The 17,890-nt window shown below is 41.6% G+C and overlaps 3 protein-coding genes across 8 annotated transcripts; all 3 read right to left on the bottom strand.

Moving 5' to 3' along the window:
• Positions 1 to 587: 587 nt before the first annotated feature.
• Positions 588 to 5,645, bottom strand: slc39a8 (solute carrier family 39 member 8). Of its 4 annotated transcripts, none has more exons than XM_076974442.1 (8): positions 5,492 to 5,645; positions 5,205 to 5,364; positions 4,373 to 4,542; positions 4,168 to 4,290; positions 3,770 to 4,069; positions 3,182 to 3,386; positions 2,228 to 2,412; positions 588 to 2,107 (listed from the first exon to the last, which is right to left on the bottom strand). In XM_076974442.1, exons 1-8 carry the CDS (start codon positions 5,642 to 5,644, stop codon positions 1,958 to 1,960), a joined length of 1,446 nt encoding a protein of 481 aa, XP_076830557.1. In that variant the 5' UTR covers position 5,645; the 3' UTR covers positions 588 to 1,957. The 4 variants fall into 4 exon arrangements, with proteins under 4 accessions (XP_076830557.1, XP_076830559.1, XP_076830558.1 ...); XM_076974444.1 differs by having other exon boundaries at positions 3,896 to 4,069; XM_076974443.1 differs by having other exon boundaries at positions 4,373 to 4,443.
• A 768-nt stretch (positions 5,646 to 6,413) lies between these two features.
• manba (mannosidase, beta A, lysosomal) lies at positions 6,414 to 11,688 on the bottom strand. Its single transcript, XM_076974441.1, has 17 exons — positions 11,331 to 11,688; positions 11,035 to 11,129; positions 10,705 to 10,810; positions 10,381 to 10,551; positions 10,162 to 10,285; positions 9,820 to 9,989; positions 9,579 to 9,689; positions 9,340 to 9,491; positions 9,036 to 9,153; positions 8,866 to 8,952; positions 8,613 to 8,780; positions 8,137 to 8,355; positions 7,897 to 8,061; positions 7,602 to 7,746; positions 7,190 to 7,332; positions 6,822 to 7,082; positions 6,414 to 6,638 (listed from the first exon to the last, which is right to left on the bottom strand). The coding sequence occupies exons 1-17, from the start codon at positions 11,547 to 11,549 to the stop codon at positions 6,414 to 6,416; spliced, it is 2,679 nt and encodes an 892-aa protein (XP_076830556.1). The 5' UTR covers positions 11,550 to 11,688.
• A 1,653-nt stretch (positions 11,689 to 13,341) lies between these two features.
• Positions 13,342 to 17,890, bottom strand: ube2d3 (ubiquitin-conjugating enzyme E2D 3). 3 transcript variants are annotated; one of them, XM_076973862.1, is made up of 8 exons: positions 17,529 to 17,890; positions 16,110 to 16,173; positions 15,994 to 16,025; positions 15,749 to 15,826; positions 15,561 to 15,666; positions 15,348 to 15,441; positions 15,154 to 15,211; positions 13,342 to 13,939 (listed from the first exon to the last, which is right to left on the bottom strand). In XM_076973862.1, exons 1-7 carry the CDS (start codon positions 17,550 to 17,552, stop codon positions 15,163 to 15,165), a joined length of 447 nt encoding a protein of 148 aa, XP_076829977.1. In that variant the 5' UTR covers positions 17,553 to 17,890; the 3' UTR covers positions 13,342 to 13,939; positions 15,154 to 15,162. The 3 variants fall into 3 exon arrangements, with proteins under 3 accessions (XP_076829977.1, XP_076829976.1, XP_076829978.1); XM_076973861.1 differs by having other exon boundaries at positions 15,163 to 15,211; positions 17,529 to 17,888; XM_076973863.1 differs by lacking the exon at positions 15,154 to 15,211 and having other exon boundaries at positions 17,529 to 17,882.

Below are 17,890 nucleotides of genomic sequence, written 5' to 3'. Positions count from 1 at the left end.
ATCTCCCGATTAGCCACTCCGACTCTGCTGAGCAATGACAAAGATAAGAAAAAGAGGAACTTAAATGCAGAGGCTACACCCTTGGATATGTTATCACTACTGCTGCTGTAAAATTCCATTCAGCTTCTTCTGTTTATCAATATTAATATAATATATAACTATTAGTCTACAATAAAGTTTATGACTCATTAGAGACAAGGAAGGCTGTTGCAATCAGGTTTGTAAGTCCAAACATGTGATATGACATTAGTAGGTTTGCTTTCTAGAGTGTCTGTGTCAGACAACATAACTGATGAGCCTGTTCCTGCTTGACATGAATACACAGAGAGCACTGCAGACATACGAAATGACTGCAGAAATCACCAGTCACATTTCAGCCAGAGGAACCGAGAAGCTGGACACTGTGATGCTGTCAAAATTGTCCTGTGGAATGCACGTAGCGATGGTGGAGGGCAACAACTCCACCCAGGTGTCAAACTTACAGGTGGGAAACACGTGCCTTGACCACCATCACATGACCCTCTCCTTCAAAAACAGAAACATCAAAAAACAAACACATCAAACAAACAGATCAACCAAAGCAGAAGGCAAAGTGGACTCGTTTTTATTACCATTGATACAGGATATGCAAAGATGCCCTTTGATACATAAATAGGAATGGGAAAGACTAATGTAATGCTTTAGTTAAGCATTACAGAATAGGTGCAGTGGAAAGGGTGCTCAAACCTTAAGAATAACATTCCCCAAGACACACCTGGATGTCAGGACAGCAGGGCAGTTGTCAATGTTGCCTGTACGTATGCTGAAGCCAATGCCATTATTCTCATTGACTGCTCAGCATGACACAACAGACATGGAGGTTCTGCCAAGAAACTCAGTAAGAAGAAGGTGAGTGACTTGTACTGTATTGCAGCTGACATAGTCAGCACAGGGAAAAGAACTTTAAGAACACCCTGAAGGTTGAGGCAAAAGTTGGAGCAGCAAACTGTTCTGCTATAGATCACTGCTGGTAAAGTCAGTCTGGAGTAGGCTATCGATACAGCAGCCTCTCTATCAATACAGCAGCCTCTCTATCTAAACAACAGCCTGACTACCAATACAGCAGCCTCTCTATCAATACAGCAGCCTCTCTATCGATACAGCAGCCTCTCTATCGATACAGCAGCCTCTCTATCGATACAGCAGCCTCTCTACCGATACAGCAGCCTCTCTACCGATACAGCAGCCTCTCTAACAATATGTATGCAGTCCATCTAAGGATGTACTTCACCTGTTAAGAAGTTAATGTAGTTTCATCCCTTGCTAAATTTTCACTTCATTAAAAGAAAACATTGCCATTTATTTTTATCTTTTTAAAATGTAGTTACATGTATAAAAAACTGTAATTTTTATGGGATAATGTCAATGAGTTAAAACATTTTAAAGTCTCCATCATGTTTGATGTCTTTCTTTCTCCAGAGAGAATATATATGTATTCCAACAGAAACTGTAAATGCATTTTTTTGTATTATAAAATTATAATTTGATGAAAACTAACATGTCTGTAAGTGCTTTTTTAAAGGAAACAAACCACAAAAGGTCCATGTGAACAGCAGCCATTTCTAATGTTGGCTAAGAATAAAGCCTATGACACATAAGAGAGGATATGTGAGGCTGTGCAAGGCCGTCACTGACACTCCTCAATAGAGCCGGGCATTGTTTCTCAGACACACAAACAGATCAGCTACACACTTCTTAGTGTGACCATATAAATACTTTATATTGCAGTTCTTTATACAGTACTATAAAAGCTTCATTTTCTCAGCTACATGATTGCGTTCCGTTTTTAACAAAACCAAACGTTTCAGGTCAGCATTAAGTCTTTTCCACTTTATGTATCAAGCCTTTGGTCCATGGCAGTGAAGAAGGAATGATGTTCCCATCATCTTATTGACTGGCCTTCTCTATAAAATTTTCATTATCCCAAACTGATGTTTCCAGCGAACATGGTGATAAGGAGGATGACAGAAAAGCCTGTTATCAGGCCACCATTTTGGAGCACAAAGAATATTACTTTCCCTCTGGTACCTCTGGCATGTGTTGTCATTATACTGTTCATTTCTGGAAACTAAAATTGGGCCACAAAAAGGAGAGGTGACATGCAAAATGAGGTTTTCTGCAATACAGCAAACAACACTTTTAAACAATCATACTGATCAATACTTTAAGATGTGACACTGTTTCTTACCATGTCAGCCAGAGAGATGTAGAGGAACATTCCACCAGCAATGGCAAAGATAACATTTGGTGCAAAGTTACTCCCCAACAGGATGCCAAATACCAAGCCGAGATAACAGCACATAGCAGACAGCAGGTTAAAGAACACTGCCTGAGGTACACTCATACCAGAGGTCAGCAGAATCACAAAATCACCTAGACATAGACCACCAAGACAAACAAAAAGAAATAACCACAGAGACAGAGAGGTCAGAGTGGAAGAAAGAAAACCGGGCCAGTTGGAAGCAGGCGCAATATGAATCATTTAGTCAGGGTGAATGCAGCCTGTTTAAATGTAATTGATACGCTTGACATTTTACAGTACATAAAGTTTTCAGACCATCTGGTATGCTTATTACTCATCTTAATAGATCCGACTCATATTTTATCATCAGTCTATACAGATTCCCCACTATGACAAAGCAAAACCATGTGTTGGTATGTTTTGTAAATGTATTAAAAATTGTGAATTATTTAATTATTATTATTAGTAGTAGTAGTAGTAGTTGTTGTATTTAATTCAGTCTTCACTTAGTACTTGGTTATAGCAGCACTGACAGCAATGACAGCCTGAAGTCTTCTTGGGAATGAGCTTACAAGCTTTCTGTTGGAGGTTAGTCCCAAACTTCCCAGTCTGGCTGGGCCTCCCATGAATACGCCATCAACTGTGAGACCTTACAAACAGGTGCGTGCTTTCCACTGAAAAAGCAGAATGTACTAAAGCTCAATTGCGCAATGTGTCAAAGTGTCTGAATACTTAAGTCTTTTATTTTGAATACATTTACAAAAAATAATTGAATTCACATTTTGCTTTGTCATTGGGGAGTAATGTGTATAAAAAAAAAAAAAACCTATTTACGAAGAGCCTGAAATCAAAGGGTCTGAAAACATGTATGCATTATATGTGTGTAAATGTAAAACTCACCTAGCTCATGTGGAAACTCCTCACAGACAATAGCTATAGAGGTGCTGAAGCCAGTGAGCAGAGACACCGTGAAAGACGCTCCGATAGCCAGTCCGTCTATGAAGTTATGCAGCGCATCACTAATAGTGATCATCCAAGCCACCGTTTTAATGTTGGATACACGTTCTCCACGGAGCCAGCGACAGGTCAAGAACACGCAAGCCTCCTAAACATGTGCAAGTGCATGCACACGCAAACATGTAAAGGTGAACAGGGGACAAGATGTACATATTATACACATATCTCAGCTGCTGACTTCACTTTTTCTAGCACCTCCAAGAAACTGAGCCATGCTCATCACTCATCATAAGAGGAGAGGCAGCCATATGTTAAGATACAGAGTAAATATAAATGTAGATCCATACATAAAAGTGTATCAGTGAAGAGCCATCCTCTCTAAGGAAAGCTAACATGTTACGGCCAACTAAAAAAAGAGAGGAAACACTATATGTAGCGCACACATGCATGTGAGGTCAGAATGTTCCGTGTTAATCATTAGGCATCTTTATTCGCTAAACTCATACTCTTGATAACGGCATGCCAACATACCTTGCCAGTTTTCTTGATATTTTTTTGGACTGAGGAGTCACTATTGACAGCGTGTCTGCAAGCTCTGCAATGGCAGAGAACAGCATGTGCTAATAACGTAAAAACGGTCAGGAGTACAGGTATTACCTGATCATTGACAGGGCTCACAGTTGGGTGGACTGTTTTGTCACAGGGGATGTTTGGTACGACATCACGGTTGATGGTGTTTGTTATTACATCATTGCACATGTTGTTAATGACTATGTCGTTGCTGAAGCTTGCGATGGTGACATCAGCAGTGGGGAAGTGAGCGTGGCAGTGCTGGGATGAAGGCAGAGCAAGACGCCACAGTCGTAGTGAGCAGCCTTCTGATTCTTTTAACAAGAATAATAAGAATCTAGCTGTTGTTGAGTTCTCACCTCTGAGTCTGCCTTCAGAGCCATTTTTAAAACTTTCTCTGTAAAAAACAAGATGTAGAACCCTCCAAAAATCCCAACTGCTTTCCAAACATAGTCATCTGCTTTCGGATCGAATCCAAGAGCCTGTTAATTTAGTAACGAGAATGTTATGGATACTGATCTTGCATTCTTCTCATTATCTATCCAGTTTATTTCTATTTCTTACCTCAGGGATAAGCTGCAGTACAGCATTAGAAAACAGAGTTCCTATGGCCACTCCGATGAAGTAGGTTAGCACTTTTGGGAAGTAAGATTTTTTAGTGAAGGGAATCAAGAGTAACCCCAACAGAGAGGCCAAATTAATTATCGTCACAGCCAGGAAGCCATAACCCCAAACTGAAAGAGATAAATACTTCAAACAGATACAGATCTGGACTCGATACAAACATAATCTATACAAAACAGACATTGCAATCAAGACATTGGAGCCTACAGAAGCATGTTGCAAATCCTCACAGCAGTAGATTAACTACTCCTTAAGGGAGATCCTCTGGTGAGATGTAAATCTCCATATGTAATGGGTGCTGACACAGCAGGTTCTCTTATCAGTGAAATCTGAGAAATGGAGGCTGGAAACTCCACAGCTCTCCTCAAAATCTGTTCTGTTCTTCTTTTAAGGTTACAGTAAGTAAAAGTACACAGTGATCCACACTGGATCTGACCTTTTCACAGGTGTTGGGAAACTTGTGCAACCTACATCTAATGGCAAAACAATCAGAACTTATTCAAATAATTCCAAAGAGAGTAAAAATGAATGTACTTTTTGTTTAAATATTGATGGATGTTTTGTTTTTTGAGTACTGAAACCATGTGATTCAGGTGCAGTAACATGATTCACTTTGCAACAAAGACACAACCACAGAACAAACTGTAAAATCAGTATAAAAGTCTCACTGTGAACAACATGAGTAACACTCAGAGGACGCCAGCTCACGACAACAGAACTCTACAGTTCAAGGTAGGAGACACAAATAAGAGATGGAACTGCAAGTGCTCACCTTCAGAGTCAATGGTTTGGGATTGGGGAGTCGTGTGTGGACAGGAGGGTAGTAGGACCTGAGTGAGAACAGCTGGACACATGAGCTCTAGCTGATTAAGAGTCACTTCAGACACATTAGCCAGACCAAATACAGCCAGCAGGTCCGATACGGACAAACACTGCAGAGACCGTGTTCGAGGAAAAAACAGATGAGACAAACATATTTGATGAGACGGCACATTCACTTTAGTTTGTAAATGGTCAAAGGAGAACTTACACCATTAGAGAAACTAGGCCACACCATACCTCAGCGTTCCTCAGGGGATTTGCGGCACTATCAATGGATGCTGGTGCTCGTCGGGAAGTGATGAGATGCAAAAGGTTTTCCAAGTTTGTCGTGGACAGAGAACTGTTACTGCCATAAAAGCGCAAGATATCCTGAAGATGATATTCGTCCATGTTTTATTAATTAGTTTTTCCTTAATTTTATAAGCGTTATATAGCCGGGGGTGCGTGACAGAACTTGCGTAAGCGATTAAATTGTCTGACACATTTGAAGAGAAAATAAATTCCTACGTGAAAGCTCCGATTACATATGAAGTCCCGACTGACTATTGCGTTCCTATTTCAGGAATGCGACCAAATCGCCGCGTGGTTGCCTCTGCGTGGGCGGAACAAAGTCTAAATTTACCGTCGGAATGAGCGATAATAAATAAGTTGTACACCTCTGTCCCTCCTACTCCAGTCGTCCCAGTAGTCGTATCAGCAGATGTTCAAAGATCAGGAACTCCAGACTGGCCATTGGACACACAGGCTCCATAGTTACTGCCACTGTTGGCCTGTGTCAAAGGGGTCTTTGTTATAACTCCCCTACCTCTCGTGTAACATGTTGAGTGCAGACATAATGAAGAGTGTAATTCCACGGGCACATAAGGTCTGCAAGTAACCTGTCCGACATGCTTCGAGTAATATCCTGATTTATAGCGTTAAATATACATTTCATACATAATTTGTATTTTTATTATTATTAAAACAAATATATTCCTTATAATTTACCAATCATAAATCTTTCAAATGACTTGATATTTTTATCTGGTGCAAATGCAATCAGTGAATCACTTTTTGCAGTTAAAACAAACCACTCCTTCACTTCAAAAATAACTAAAGAGTACAGTTAAAAGAAACTGGTGAGATATGGCAATATACTGTCATAGTGTCTTAAACTGTCTCAGTAAATATCTCTGAGTGAAGTAATGTGCAGTTTGGAAGTGAACTCCGTTAAGGTGGTGAATCTCCATGCAGTGAAATGAACAGTGTATAGCTCAGACATCATCAGGAATCCATTAGCATCAAATAATCCAGGAATGTCATCAGCGTCCAGCCAGACAAACAGAGCAGGTGAGGAACTATGCAGAGTCACAATGAACCTCCCCTCAGTATCCTCTACAGTGAACTATCTCACACAAACAAAGACACAAACACACAATATGTAGTGAGAGCTCTGAAAAAGCTTATCTACAGGTGTTGGTAAAGAAAACAGTTAAATCTAGTAAACATTGTGACATTGTAGTGAAAGTGTTAAAACTTTGATAATGAATGCGTGTCTTGACCTGATATATTTAAGTATGAGCCTCACCGTGATTTTTGGTTTCTGAAGGTTTTTAGCATTTCGTGGGGAGCTAAGAAAATGGTGGTTGGGAGGACTTTTAACACCATATTCAGGGCCACTGAGATGAAAGACGACAACACACGACTGGCGAGTGCAATTTCCACACTTCGTCAACAGTGAGGACACTTGGTGCTGAAGCACCTTTGTGACCCTGCCCCCTTTCACTACAACCCAATCAGAGTCCAGAGAACACTGTGGAGTAAAGCTGTTCCAGCGATATAATTTCACCTACGTGCAGAAAGATAAAAGGACAATGTAAACAGTCACCTGTGTTGATCGATCCATTCAAATTTGTAATGAAAGACATGGAGATTAACCTACGTAGATGCTCTTACCGTAACTTTCAATATATAGTCTAGGTTCAGGTCAGAGATGGCATAGATCAGCAGGTCTTCTTTATCCTCAATCCCTACTGAGATAAGGGGACTAAAGAAGTGGACAGCCCAGTAGTGCAGCATCTTCCACTTGCCACCAAACTCTGGACACACACACACACACACACACACACACACACACACACACACACACACGCGCGCGCACACACACACACACACACACACACACACGCACACGCACGCACACACACACACACACACACGCACACACGCACAATGACATCCATAAACACTCAGGCTTAACACAGTTCCTTTATCAAATGGAATTCAATCAACCAGATAGCCATGAATGCAGACAGCCAAGAAACAGAAATGTGGTAGGTGCTATATGCACATGCCTTAAAACACAAACCTATAGAGGACCAGGAGGGGGCCTGCCAGATATCATTCAGCTGCCAGTAGAGAGCACCCATGGTGTGGCCTTCCCCTTGAACAATATCGCTTCGGCTTCTGCGGTAGAATTCTGTCTGCGCCTTTACACACTGTGCCTGCATGACCTGCTTAGGGCAAGCACGAACTTTACAACATGTGTGTGTTAGAACATGTGTGTGTTACGTTTTGTGAATCTACCATTTTTATCTCAGTGAGACCTTGTTTCATATGTACGACTGAATTCAATTTCAGGTTTTTTTGGGGTGTGTGATTGCCTGAGTAATGTAAATAGTGTCTCGGTATTTCTGCACTGGGTCCGTGTGGTTGGGGAGGACATAATGAAGTTCTGCTTGATGGATCATCTGCATGTTCCCAAACTCATGGTGCTGTCGATGGTTGGAAAATTCACTGCTAAAATCCCAGTCAGCAGCTGTGGATACCTGTAAGAGTGCATACATTTACAGAACAACCATGGACAAGCACAGCATCCACATGCGACCACAGGTGTGTGGTACCTTCCTGAGTGTTGACAGAGAGGGCCAGGACTGAAAGCCGTACTCGGAGGCGAAGCGTGTGCGAGGGAACGCCCTCCACTCCCAGCAGTCAGTGAGGTAGCTGTAAAAGTGCACGTCTCCATAATGAGGGTCGTAGGGGTTCTGGGCCACCCAGCCCTCCTTCTCAGAATCCAGCCCATTGGTTGGACTAGACACCAAGAAAGGCCTGGTGCTGTCCTCCTAGAAACAAGCACTGCAGAATCAGGAGAGCAGAATTCCCCTTCTACATCACCATTACTAAAGAGCTGAAAAAATGGTTTTGGAATCTTCATTCTTCAGCACACACGGTTCAGGGACAGGGCAATAAAATAAACACACACACACACACACACACACACACACACACACACACACACACACACACACACAGAGATCGAGAGACAGACAGAAAAGCTTTGCACACCTGTTTTAGTTGTGTTTTTGTGTCTCTCTCTCACCTGCAGTATAATCTCCCTGATATTTTCCACATACAGATGGACATAGTCTTTCACGTAGCGTGGCTTCTCAGCAAGGGGGATAAAAAACCAGTTGGTTGCTATGGCAGCCTCGTTCTCATTGTTCCCACTCCAGATGACCACTGAGGGGTGGGACTTAAGCCGTCTCACCTGAGCCAAACCGCAATGCAGTCCAACGTTAATGTCTGGACGCATGTCTGAGTTGGTACTGCTTGGTGGATGATAGAGTTTATACCTGTTGAGTGACCTCCTCTTGCACTGACTGGATGAAATCTTGCTCTACAGGGTATAACGCACATGCAAACATGAAATCCTGCCAAACCTGAAATAAATACAAAACAACTGCAAATTAATAACAAGTATCATGTTCGGAACATGGTGACTATGTCATTTCAGAATCTATACCATGATGCCAAGCTGATCGCACAGGCTGTAGAAGAGGTCTTGTTCGTAGACTCCACCCCCCCACACTCTTAAAACATTCATATTTGCCATCTGCGCAGACAGAAGCAGTTGAGTCAACCTAATAAACAGAGTAAGGCACAAAAAACCCATGTGGACACACAGCACTCTTGTTAGCAAACAGTGGAGTCTGGGTTTTAACATGCATGAATGCATGTGTTTTCGTCTCATCACATTTTTTGCATGTGCTCCTAAGTAAGATGATGTGTGCATGCATTTGGGGAGGTTATAGTGTGAGGCGCTGTACCTATCTGCAGTAACCTGGTCCTGAAAGGCATGAGCTGGTATCCAGTTTGACCCCTTCAGGAAGATGGGTTGGCCGTTGATACGGAAATAGAAGCTAAGACCAGGAGAATCAGGAATAGGTTCCTGTACTAACTCCACAGTACGGAAAGCAATCTACATGAGGACACAAAGTGAGTGAAGGAACGAGAGTGAATGAACTTAAAGGAGGAGTAAGAGAGCATGGAGAGACCAATATCTTACCATTCTCTTGACATGGAATGCCTCTCCGCCCATCATGCTGATATTTATAAATAGCTCTTTGAGAGGCTGTTGTCCATGTCCAAAGGGCCACCACATATCAACTGTAACATTCTTGAAACACGTGCATTACATTTTACTGAAGCCTTTGTAATGAATAAAACAATATAGTCAGTTCTATAAAATTGACTACTTCCAATATAAGAAGCACAGGAGTTAACCTGGAAGGCATATTCTGACTTACCTGGTTGAACTGGAGGAGGAAGGATGTGTTGCTCTGGCCAGGTGAAAGAGAAAGCTGAAACTTTGCCTCTGACTGCAGCTGTGGCACGGACAAGTGTACGATTCCCTCTGAGGCCACTGCAGTGTCAATGAACAACTCCACTTCCACAGTCCAGCATGAGAGGAGTGAGTCTGGAGAAAGTGGCAGAGGGTCCCAGATGGAGAAAAAGAGAAATAAAGAAAAAGAAGACAGAGGGCAGACAGAGTATAACTTTAAGAATAGATATGGTGTGTAACAATGCCTATATTAAACTAGCTGAGGGTCCTAAGAGACCCTTTCATAATACACTGCTGTGAATTGTACCAAATTTTGGGCTGGTGATGAAGTTCAACAGCCTAAGAGTATTAAAAGATTCTAGATAAACATCCTTCCAGATGCCAAGTGTGGGGAATGATGGCCCCCAATCCCAGCTAAATGAGCTCTGGGCCTGAAACATACACACACACACACACACACACAAACATAAATATATAAACCTATTCAAATCAAATAACAGAAACGGTCCAATGAGCTTTATTATACCTTTCTGATGAAGTTTACATGACACTCCCCTTTCTGCACGGCAGGAGGGCATTCTGGGGGTACTTTATATGCAGTATGGGCCTGACGCCTCAGTGATGCATAGGTTACAGCTGACATGAGCCAAACCTCTAGAAAATTCACATCCTTTAACAGTCCAGTAACTTCAAAATCCTGATAAAGAAAAAATACATTTTGAACTGCTTTGATCTAGTGTGGCTTTTGAGATCATCCAGCACTGGTTTATGTGATTAATTATGAATTAAACATAAAAAAAAACCCTTAAGAGGATTCAGTATAAGATTGTTTCTTTCTGTGTTTACATACATATCTCAGGAACATGTTGTCCGTCTTTCCAATGATGACTCCATTGAGAGAGATCGTGGAGATCGTGTCCACTCCTTCAAATACTAAAACTGATCTCCTACTATCTCTGTTGAAACACACAGTAAGACACTTGATCTTGAATCTGGATTTTATTCTTACAAAGTTTGATGCAAAAAATGGCACTTTCAAGTGCTTATCCAAGGCTGGTTTCTATTATGGACCATAACATTTACAGCACAGCATGTAGTTGTAGCTGGCAAATTGGTATGCTATTTCAAAGTTAATGAGAAAGATGCTAAGAGATGGTTGGAATACATTTGGACAACACACCGGACATAGTCAGGCACAGAGAATGAAGTAGTGTATGTCCAGTTGTCCAGAGAGATCCATCTGTAGGCCAGGTCATTAAACCGATAGTATGGATCCTGTGGGCAGTTTTTCATAAACATAAACATATGCCTACTGCAGTCTGCAGAAAGCAGGCTACCTGTTATAAGTTGTAATATTATCATGCATGTAGTGCCAACGGTGGACAATAGATATTTCACAGAAATCAATGGTTTCTCATCATTTAATGTGTGCCACATATTTTTGTTGTTGACCGATTGGTAATCATCGCACTATACCTCAATTAACTTCTGCAGCTGGAGAGCGGTATGTACACAACCTGGTACTTCTGCATTAAGCGAAAACGACCCATTAGAGTTCCGTAATCTCCATGTTCCGTTAAGATTTAATGTATCAACTCCAAAATTGTGAGACTCTACTTCGAACAGAAACACTACACAAACGAACAAAACCTTTAAAACGTAAAAGTGTGCGCAGGGTGGTACCACATCGTTCATGTTTGATGCATATATAGCCTTACAGCCGACGACACATCACTTTACTGTCAGGAGTCTCATGATTTTTGAAGAAAATGTAAGACTAAAAGTTTAAAAGGAGAAGACTTCCCGTTTCAAAACTAAGTCACGGGGCCATCAGCTGACACCTGAACCCTTATCTGCATGCTCTGGCACCGCCTCTGACAAAATATATATTACTCAGAAAGTATGTAATTTGTCTCGTAGAATATCGTAATTTCCATTGAATTAAAAATACGTAGGGCAAGGGAATTGTAATTGTAAATGTGCTATTTAAATTTACATAGCTGTTTAAGTTTAACATGATGATTGCGCTAAAATAACGCAGAATGTAGCTTGCATGTGAGTGGAAAAAAAACGTTGTTGCATTTTCGACGTAATGCCTGCGCTAAAATAACGCAACATTTAGACCGTTCGCGGGATCTTGGATTGCATAACAATGAAGCGTTTGACTATTCGCGTATGTTTGATGCTTTTATATTAAAATAATGTTTTGCAAAAAATGTACTTATAACTTTTCAAACAAAAAGTATTTTATCAGGCATTTCCATATCTTACATTTGCAGCATTAATAAGCACATGCCCAGCGACTTAATGACGCGCTTTGTAGTCTCGAATACGTATCCTCACGTCACAATAGATAGGCGGGTGTTAAGAATACGAGGCTACAGTTCTTGATAGAGTAGAAAAGACAATATTTTTTATTAATCACATATCTTAAGTATGATTCTCCATTTAATTTAATGGAGTAATAGAGCAATTGTATCATTGTGTAGGACACATGCCCCATGTGTCTGAAGTTATTAAACTAATGAAGCATGTATTTCCTTTATACCAGAAAATCTACTCATTCGCAGAAGTGTTTGGATCGAGCAGTTATCGTATTTCTGCATCAGTTACTTAACTTGGCACTGGTGTATGTGACATTCACCAGCCTACATTATTTCTGCTGCTCAGTGTGAACAGCGAGTTCAGGTGCCATTACCGACACCCACATAAAATGAAAAATTACATTTAGCCAAGAGCGATTTAGATATCCTTGTACTTCAATCAGCATATTAGACCAAAAACTTAGCACTACCTTACAGAACTAACACTCTTAAGATATCTGTTTAACCCACAAAGGCTGCTTCAAACCAATCAATTATGCAGAAGTGGTAGTCAGTTTCTGACAGCAGCCATTGTCAGTAGACCCTGCAAAGATTGCAGCCACTGGATTCACACCACTTATTCACACCAGAGCACCCGCTGGACACAAAACCTGCAAGAGGCACCTTAGTTCAACATTATTATGTATTCTTATCATTTTGTTCTTCTTTAACAAATCAAAGTGGTTCAGTGATCAATCCATATATTGCATTCATGACCTCTTAATAGCCCATCACACACTGCCTGCACATGACTGCAATATATCATTCGGGAGCAACAAGCTTTTTAACATTAACTTTTAATTCTTGAAATTTCTGCAACATAATGCTAATCAGGAGTCCATAACCACTCAAAAATCATAAATGTAAACAAGTACCAAACTTTCTTCTGCACAAATTTATACAAATGTAGTTACAGCTGATAAAAGACGTCCCTTTCATAATGTGACTTCACCTTAGTTTCCAAAAAGGACATTTTGAAAAAGCAAATCAACTGGGATCAATGGAGTTTGATCTTAAATGTGTTTGCGTGTCCTAGGGCATCACTGAATATGCAAGGTTTTATTTCTTAAGCCTAAAATTACATGCTACAGCTTGGTTTACAAAAATGGAACATGATGACATAATTAGTTATGCAACTTTATTGAGGGAAAAAAAAAATGTAGCAGGACATATAAGCCAATTGAGCAAGTTGCATTTGGCTGCCACAGCTGTGAAATGTCGTGCCAGGAGTGGCTGCGAATGGTCCAGATCGTTATGACCCAGGACAGAGGAACCAGTCTCATAATCCCACTGCTGTGCAACACCTGACCTTTCACCTGTGATGACATGCATTGCAGGAGTATAGCCCTGAAGAAGCAGCACAGCCTACAGTTAAATCGCCCCTCCCTGAGTAGGCCAGCACTGCAGTCATATAGAGATGGCATGATGCAAGAGGTCAGAGAAAATGACCGACACATGGACCACAAGGCAGAGAAGCAGGAAACAGAGAAAAGATTCCACTGGATGGATGGGGTCCAGATTAGAGCCGAAGACCGTTAATTCCTGTAGGTTTTTTGCTGCAGTCTTGTTTGAACAGGCAACCGAGACTGTTCCTCAGTAAGAGACAGACAGGATAAAATGGCCTTAAGACAGTATCCAAACATGAGAGCATAAACAGTTTGTGTGTCCTGCCACCATCACATGGCGTATTTCTGCGTCCATTCCCGCGCTATTCTGTTGTACCTGCAAGAAGCAGACGGAAAGAAAAGGTGTGCTGTAAAGACAAAGGAAACCATCCAGAGCGACATCAGAATAAGTCCCCTGTGAACAGCGCCATATCAGAGTACAGCCCATAAAAATGTCAAGCCTGTCACACTAAGGAAATCAGAGGTTTATGGCCATCACAACCATGTACATGTCTACACAGTGGACATTGTTTTCATTTTACAGATGATTTCTAGTTACATCTGCCCCGTTTCTTTTGATTAACTATGACACTCCGTTCCAACTCTCAAAAAGGCAGATTGAAAAATAACATTAAATAGTACAAAAAGTACTATTTAATGAGACATTATTTATAAAAATCACTGAACATTCTTAAGGTACTAAAATGCTCGAGTTGTCCTTTGAAACCATGTCTACCATGGTGTGGATAAAGGGTAGATAAAGCACTTCAATTTAACGCATTAATCAGAAAAATGGAGAAAACAAGGGAAAAGCAACTGACTTTCAGATTCCACCACATACGATGGAAGCAATGAAGTGTACTTTTTCTAACAATAATACCGCAGAACTTGCCAGAAGACGAACATGTATATTTCACAAGAGCAACTTCACACCACTGGCTGTTAATCATTCAAATTTATGTGCATCAAATCAACACGGCAACACTGGTTTTAGACATCAAGCCTCAGCCTGGGTTTTGCCTCCAACGTCAAGGTAAGAACAAGGAAACAGTCAAACAGCCTCAGCTGGTGAGTGAACTGGCAGAGTACGCATGTGACATTGTATCTTTATGCTAGTCCTAAAAGTAACTTTATTGACTCCTGACTGATCTTTCATAATTAATTAATAATGTGGCTAACATTTCAACATGGAAATACTAACGTAAAGGGCAATCAATAAACACAAGCACTCTACGCAAGTCTGCTGGATAAATGATTTGATTCAAATACCAGTTTCAAAAACTTGACATCACATGAAGATTGCACAATTATGTCGAAAAACAATAACAGTGGGACAAATTATTTCATGCCTGATGTGACATATTTATGGTGCTAGCCAACCAAACAAAGCCAAAGCAATTGATTGGCTGCTTTTGGCAGTGAGTAAGCTGGGTCATATCTGTATTAGTGAACCATGATTATGGTGGTCACACCTTCATGCAGTGCTACACAGGAAGCAGCATCAAGCGCACCACTCTGTGTTTCCTGCCCACAATGCACAGCGTCTCTTACCCCCCTCACCTACAACATGGCGTATTTCTCTGTCCATTCTCTGGCCATTTTATTGTACCTGGCAGTGTATTAAACATACACACATATGCACTGCTGGTCTGATTTTAATATTGTTTGTGTTGTATTTGTTTTTGTGTGTCAAGGGCTACATGTATGTGTGTACATGAGGGATCAACTGAAGGGTATATACATACTTCTCTGTGTCCGTTTTGTAGATTCGTGCAATCTCTGGCACAAGAGGATCGTCTGGGTTTGGATCACATAAAAGGGAGCAGATGGACAGGAGAACTACAGAGAAGAGATCAGGTTACAATACAGAAAACAAGTAATTTCAGAGCTGGTCAGCTGGGTTACAACTAATACACCATACAATATTGTGCACACTATATGCACAAACACATACAAACCTTTAGAAATTGTCAGTGCAGGGGACCATTGGGACCTGAGGATATCCAGACAGATGCTGCCATTACTGTTAATATTGGGGTGGTAAATTCTCGTGGTGAATGCAACCTAACACAAAGAAATGGAAATTAATACCATTGCATGATAAACATATGATCCTGAACAAATTACGTAATTTGAAGATTTACACCTTTGGGGGCTTGAAGGGGTAGTCTGTCGGGAAGTGTATAGTCAGGAAAAAAACACCACCCTGATATGGGCTTTCATTCTGCATAAAATAAACGAGGTCAATTTTATTTGCATGTGTTTACAGAATTTTTGCCAGTTTAAAAAGGTCCACAGTATCGATGTAATTAACAGACCTACTGGAGAGTCCCTATTAAATGACTAATGCTACCAACATATTTAGACAGGATGAGATTTTTCCATACTCACGGGGCCCATGATTGTAGCCTGCCAATGAAACACTGAAAGGGGAAAACAGACATTTACCTGTAACCTAGTCGGAGAAGTCTTTCACCATTTGCCATATTTAATGTTTAAGGACTCACCATCGTCCCCCACTGGGCCTGCTGAACACTGTGCAGGAGGATCACGGGCGAGGTCAGTCAACTCCTACAAAACATGCAAGTAAGGGAGAGAACACGGCAGTGAGAGAACATGAGAGACAGAGAAATGTACGAGGTGGTCCTCGATTCTCACTGCAGTTTAGGACATCACAACTTATACATGCATAGAACTGATAAAAGGTCAACAATGAGTCATGCTGCATCGATGGTGGTTATGGATGAGTGTGGCAATAGGAGTTCTGTGGGTACTGTGTGCTGGCTAAGTGTATTTTTAGCTCCTGGGGTCACGAGGGATAGGGGGTGGGACAGAGCCTAAACAGGTCCGCATGCATGTCTGCCTAGTCCCCAGTACAAGTAGCACAACGTTTATTTTTACTATTGGGTGGGAAGACACCTGAAGTACATTTCGGGAGCGGGTGAGGAGGGGGCCGCTGAGTTAGCTGGCACACACCCATATCTAACTATCCAGCGCTAATCATTTGAGCGTTGCCCAACTGCAGTAACATTCAGGAACTAAAAACAACTCCGTGGCATACGTTAAATACGAGAGGCTGGCGTGCTCACCAAATGCCATGAGGCCCCATAAATGATCACAAGACCCATTTTTAAAAAACAAACAAACAAAAAACCTCTAAACCAGAAACCCGTTGGCGTTCAAAAATATCTCACAAAGACGTTTGCAAATCACACGAGCTAAAAGTGTCGGATGAATTAGATCAATGCCACAGTATGGCATATTAAAGCAGTATCACAATGAAAGAACCTATTTTAATTGTAATGCTTTGAAGAGGAAACAATGGTTAAAACTAACTTAGTTATAGGATAATCAGGGAGGAAATGCGTTTTTGACTTCACAAACGCATCAAATCATTAGCTAGCTGCTAGCTCCCTAGCTAGTTGTCTACATGCAGCACGCCAGATCCACCGGTTCTTTAACTTACTAGGGCTGACAGGAGTAACTAAAGCGGTCAGGTAAGGTCAGGATCACTACCTCGAGTAAACCAAAACCCTGGCGTGAAACGGCCGATATTAAAACGCACGACTAGCTTCCATGTTGGCACAGTTAGTCTAATAGCGCCGTTAGTCCAACATGGATATACATGTACATCTGCTTCTCGCCCGTAGTACAGAATGTAAGACTCGTCACTTTATTTCTGAGCGTCCTGGTATATCGTGGCGGGCCATGTGGCGGGTGCCAACATTCACACCGAGCCCGCAGACCCACGTTTATGTAAGCCTGGCTTAGCTTAGCCGCCTAGCCGTGGTTCCTGAAGGCTACCGCCACTCGGAGTCAGGAGCCACCGAACCCGCTCCGCTTACGTACTGCGGTACCTACGACTTCTGCGGACTTCAAACACAAGTTCGTGTCTTCAGCAGAACCTCCGGAACATTTGCGCTTACCTTCTGGATTCGTTTAAGCGCCATCTTACCACTGCGTGTGGCGGCGGTACCGGTGCTCCCCTACCGACCAGCCGAGGCGGACAGCTCGCGACAGCTCCGCTCGCGCGCTCAACTTTCCGCTATTGTTATGGTTACCGAGTTAATTCGCCCGGTATCGGTGGTTCTCCGCGGTCGACCGAGGCTTGTACTAAACTGAGCTCCAGCTAGCTAGTTAAAATTAGTTTGTTACTCGATTTCCATACAGTAAAATAAACTTGCTCACACGACGGGTCGTAACTAATACTCCGATTTAACATCCGATTCTTCCACTCCGCTGGTTAGCTTTATTATTAGTCCGTTACGTTAACCACCCTTCCGCTTTT

Source organism: Brachyhypopomus gauderio, chromosome 15 (genome assembly GCF_052324685.1).
Source record: "Brachyhypopomus gauderio isolate BG-103 chromosome 15, BGAUD_0.2, whole genome shotgun sequence".
In the NCBI taxonomy this organism is placed as follows: Eukaryota; Metazoa; Chordata; class Actinopteri; order Gymnotiformes; family Hypopomidae; genus Brachyhypopomus; species Brachyhypopomus gauderio.
Note: the sequence above shows the minus strand (reverse complement) of the source record. Positions and strands in the feature narration are given on the sequence as shown.

Bases quoted from the DNA above. Each gene is read 5' to 3' on its own strand.
- manba (XM_076974441.1), bottom strand. From the start codon at position 11,549: ATGAACGATGTGGTACCACCCTGCGCACACTTTTACGTTTTAAAGGTT. The intron at 10,552-10,704 runs GTATGTAAACAC...TTTCTTTATCAG, and splicing joins ACAACATGTTCCTGAGATAT to GATTTTGAAGTTACTGGACT. The intron at 8,781-8,865 runs GTATAAACTCTA...GGTTTGGCTCAG, and splicing joins AAGAGGAGGTCACTCAACAG to GTGAGACGGCTTAAGTCCCA.
- slc39a8 (XM_076974442.1), bottom strand. From the start codon at position 5,644: ATGGACGAATATCATCTTCAGGATATCTTGCGCTTTTATGGCAGTAAC. The intron at 5,365-5,491 runs GTATGGTGTGGC...CGGTCTCTGCAG, and splicing joins ATCCCCTGAGGAACGCTGAG to TGTTTGTCCGTATCGGACCT. The intron at 3,387-3,769 runs GTATGTTGGCAT...GCACATGTTTAG, and splicing joins ATATCAAGAAAACTGGCAAG to GAGGCTTGCGTGTTCTTGAC.
- ube2d3 (XM_076973862.1), bottom strand. From the start codon at position 17,552: ATGGCGCTTAAACGAATCCAGAAG. The intron at 15,442-15,560 runs GTTTGTATGTGT...TCTTCTCTGTAG, and splicing joins TGCACTGACAATTTCTAAAG to TTCTCCTGTCCATCTGCTCC. The intron at 15,212-15,347 runs GTATGTATATAC...ATACACTGCCAG, and splicing joins TACAAAACGGACACAGAGAA to GTACAATAAAATGGCCAGAG.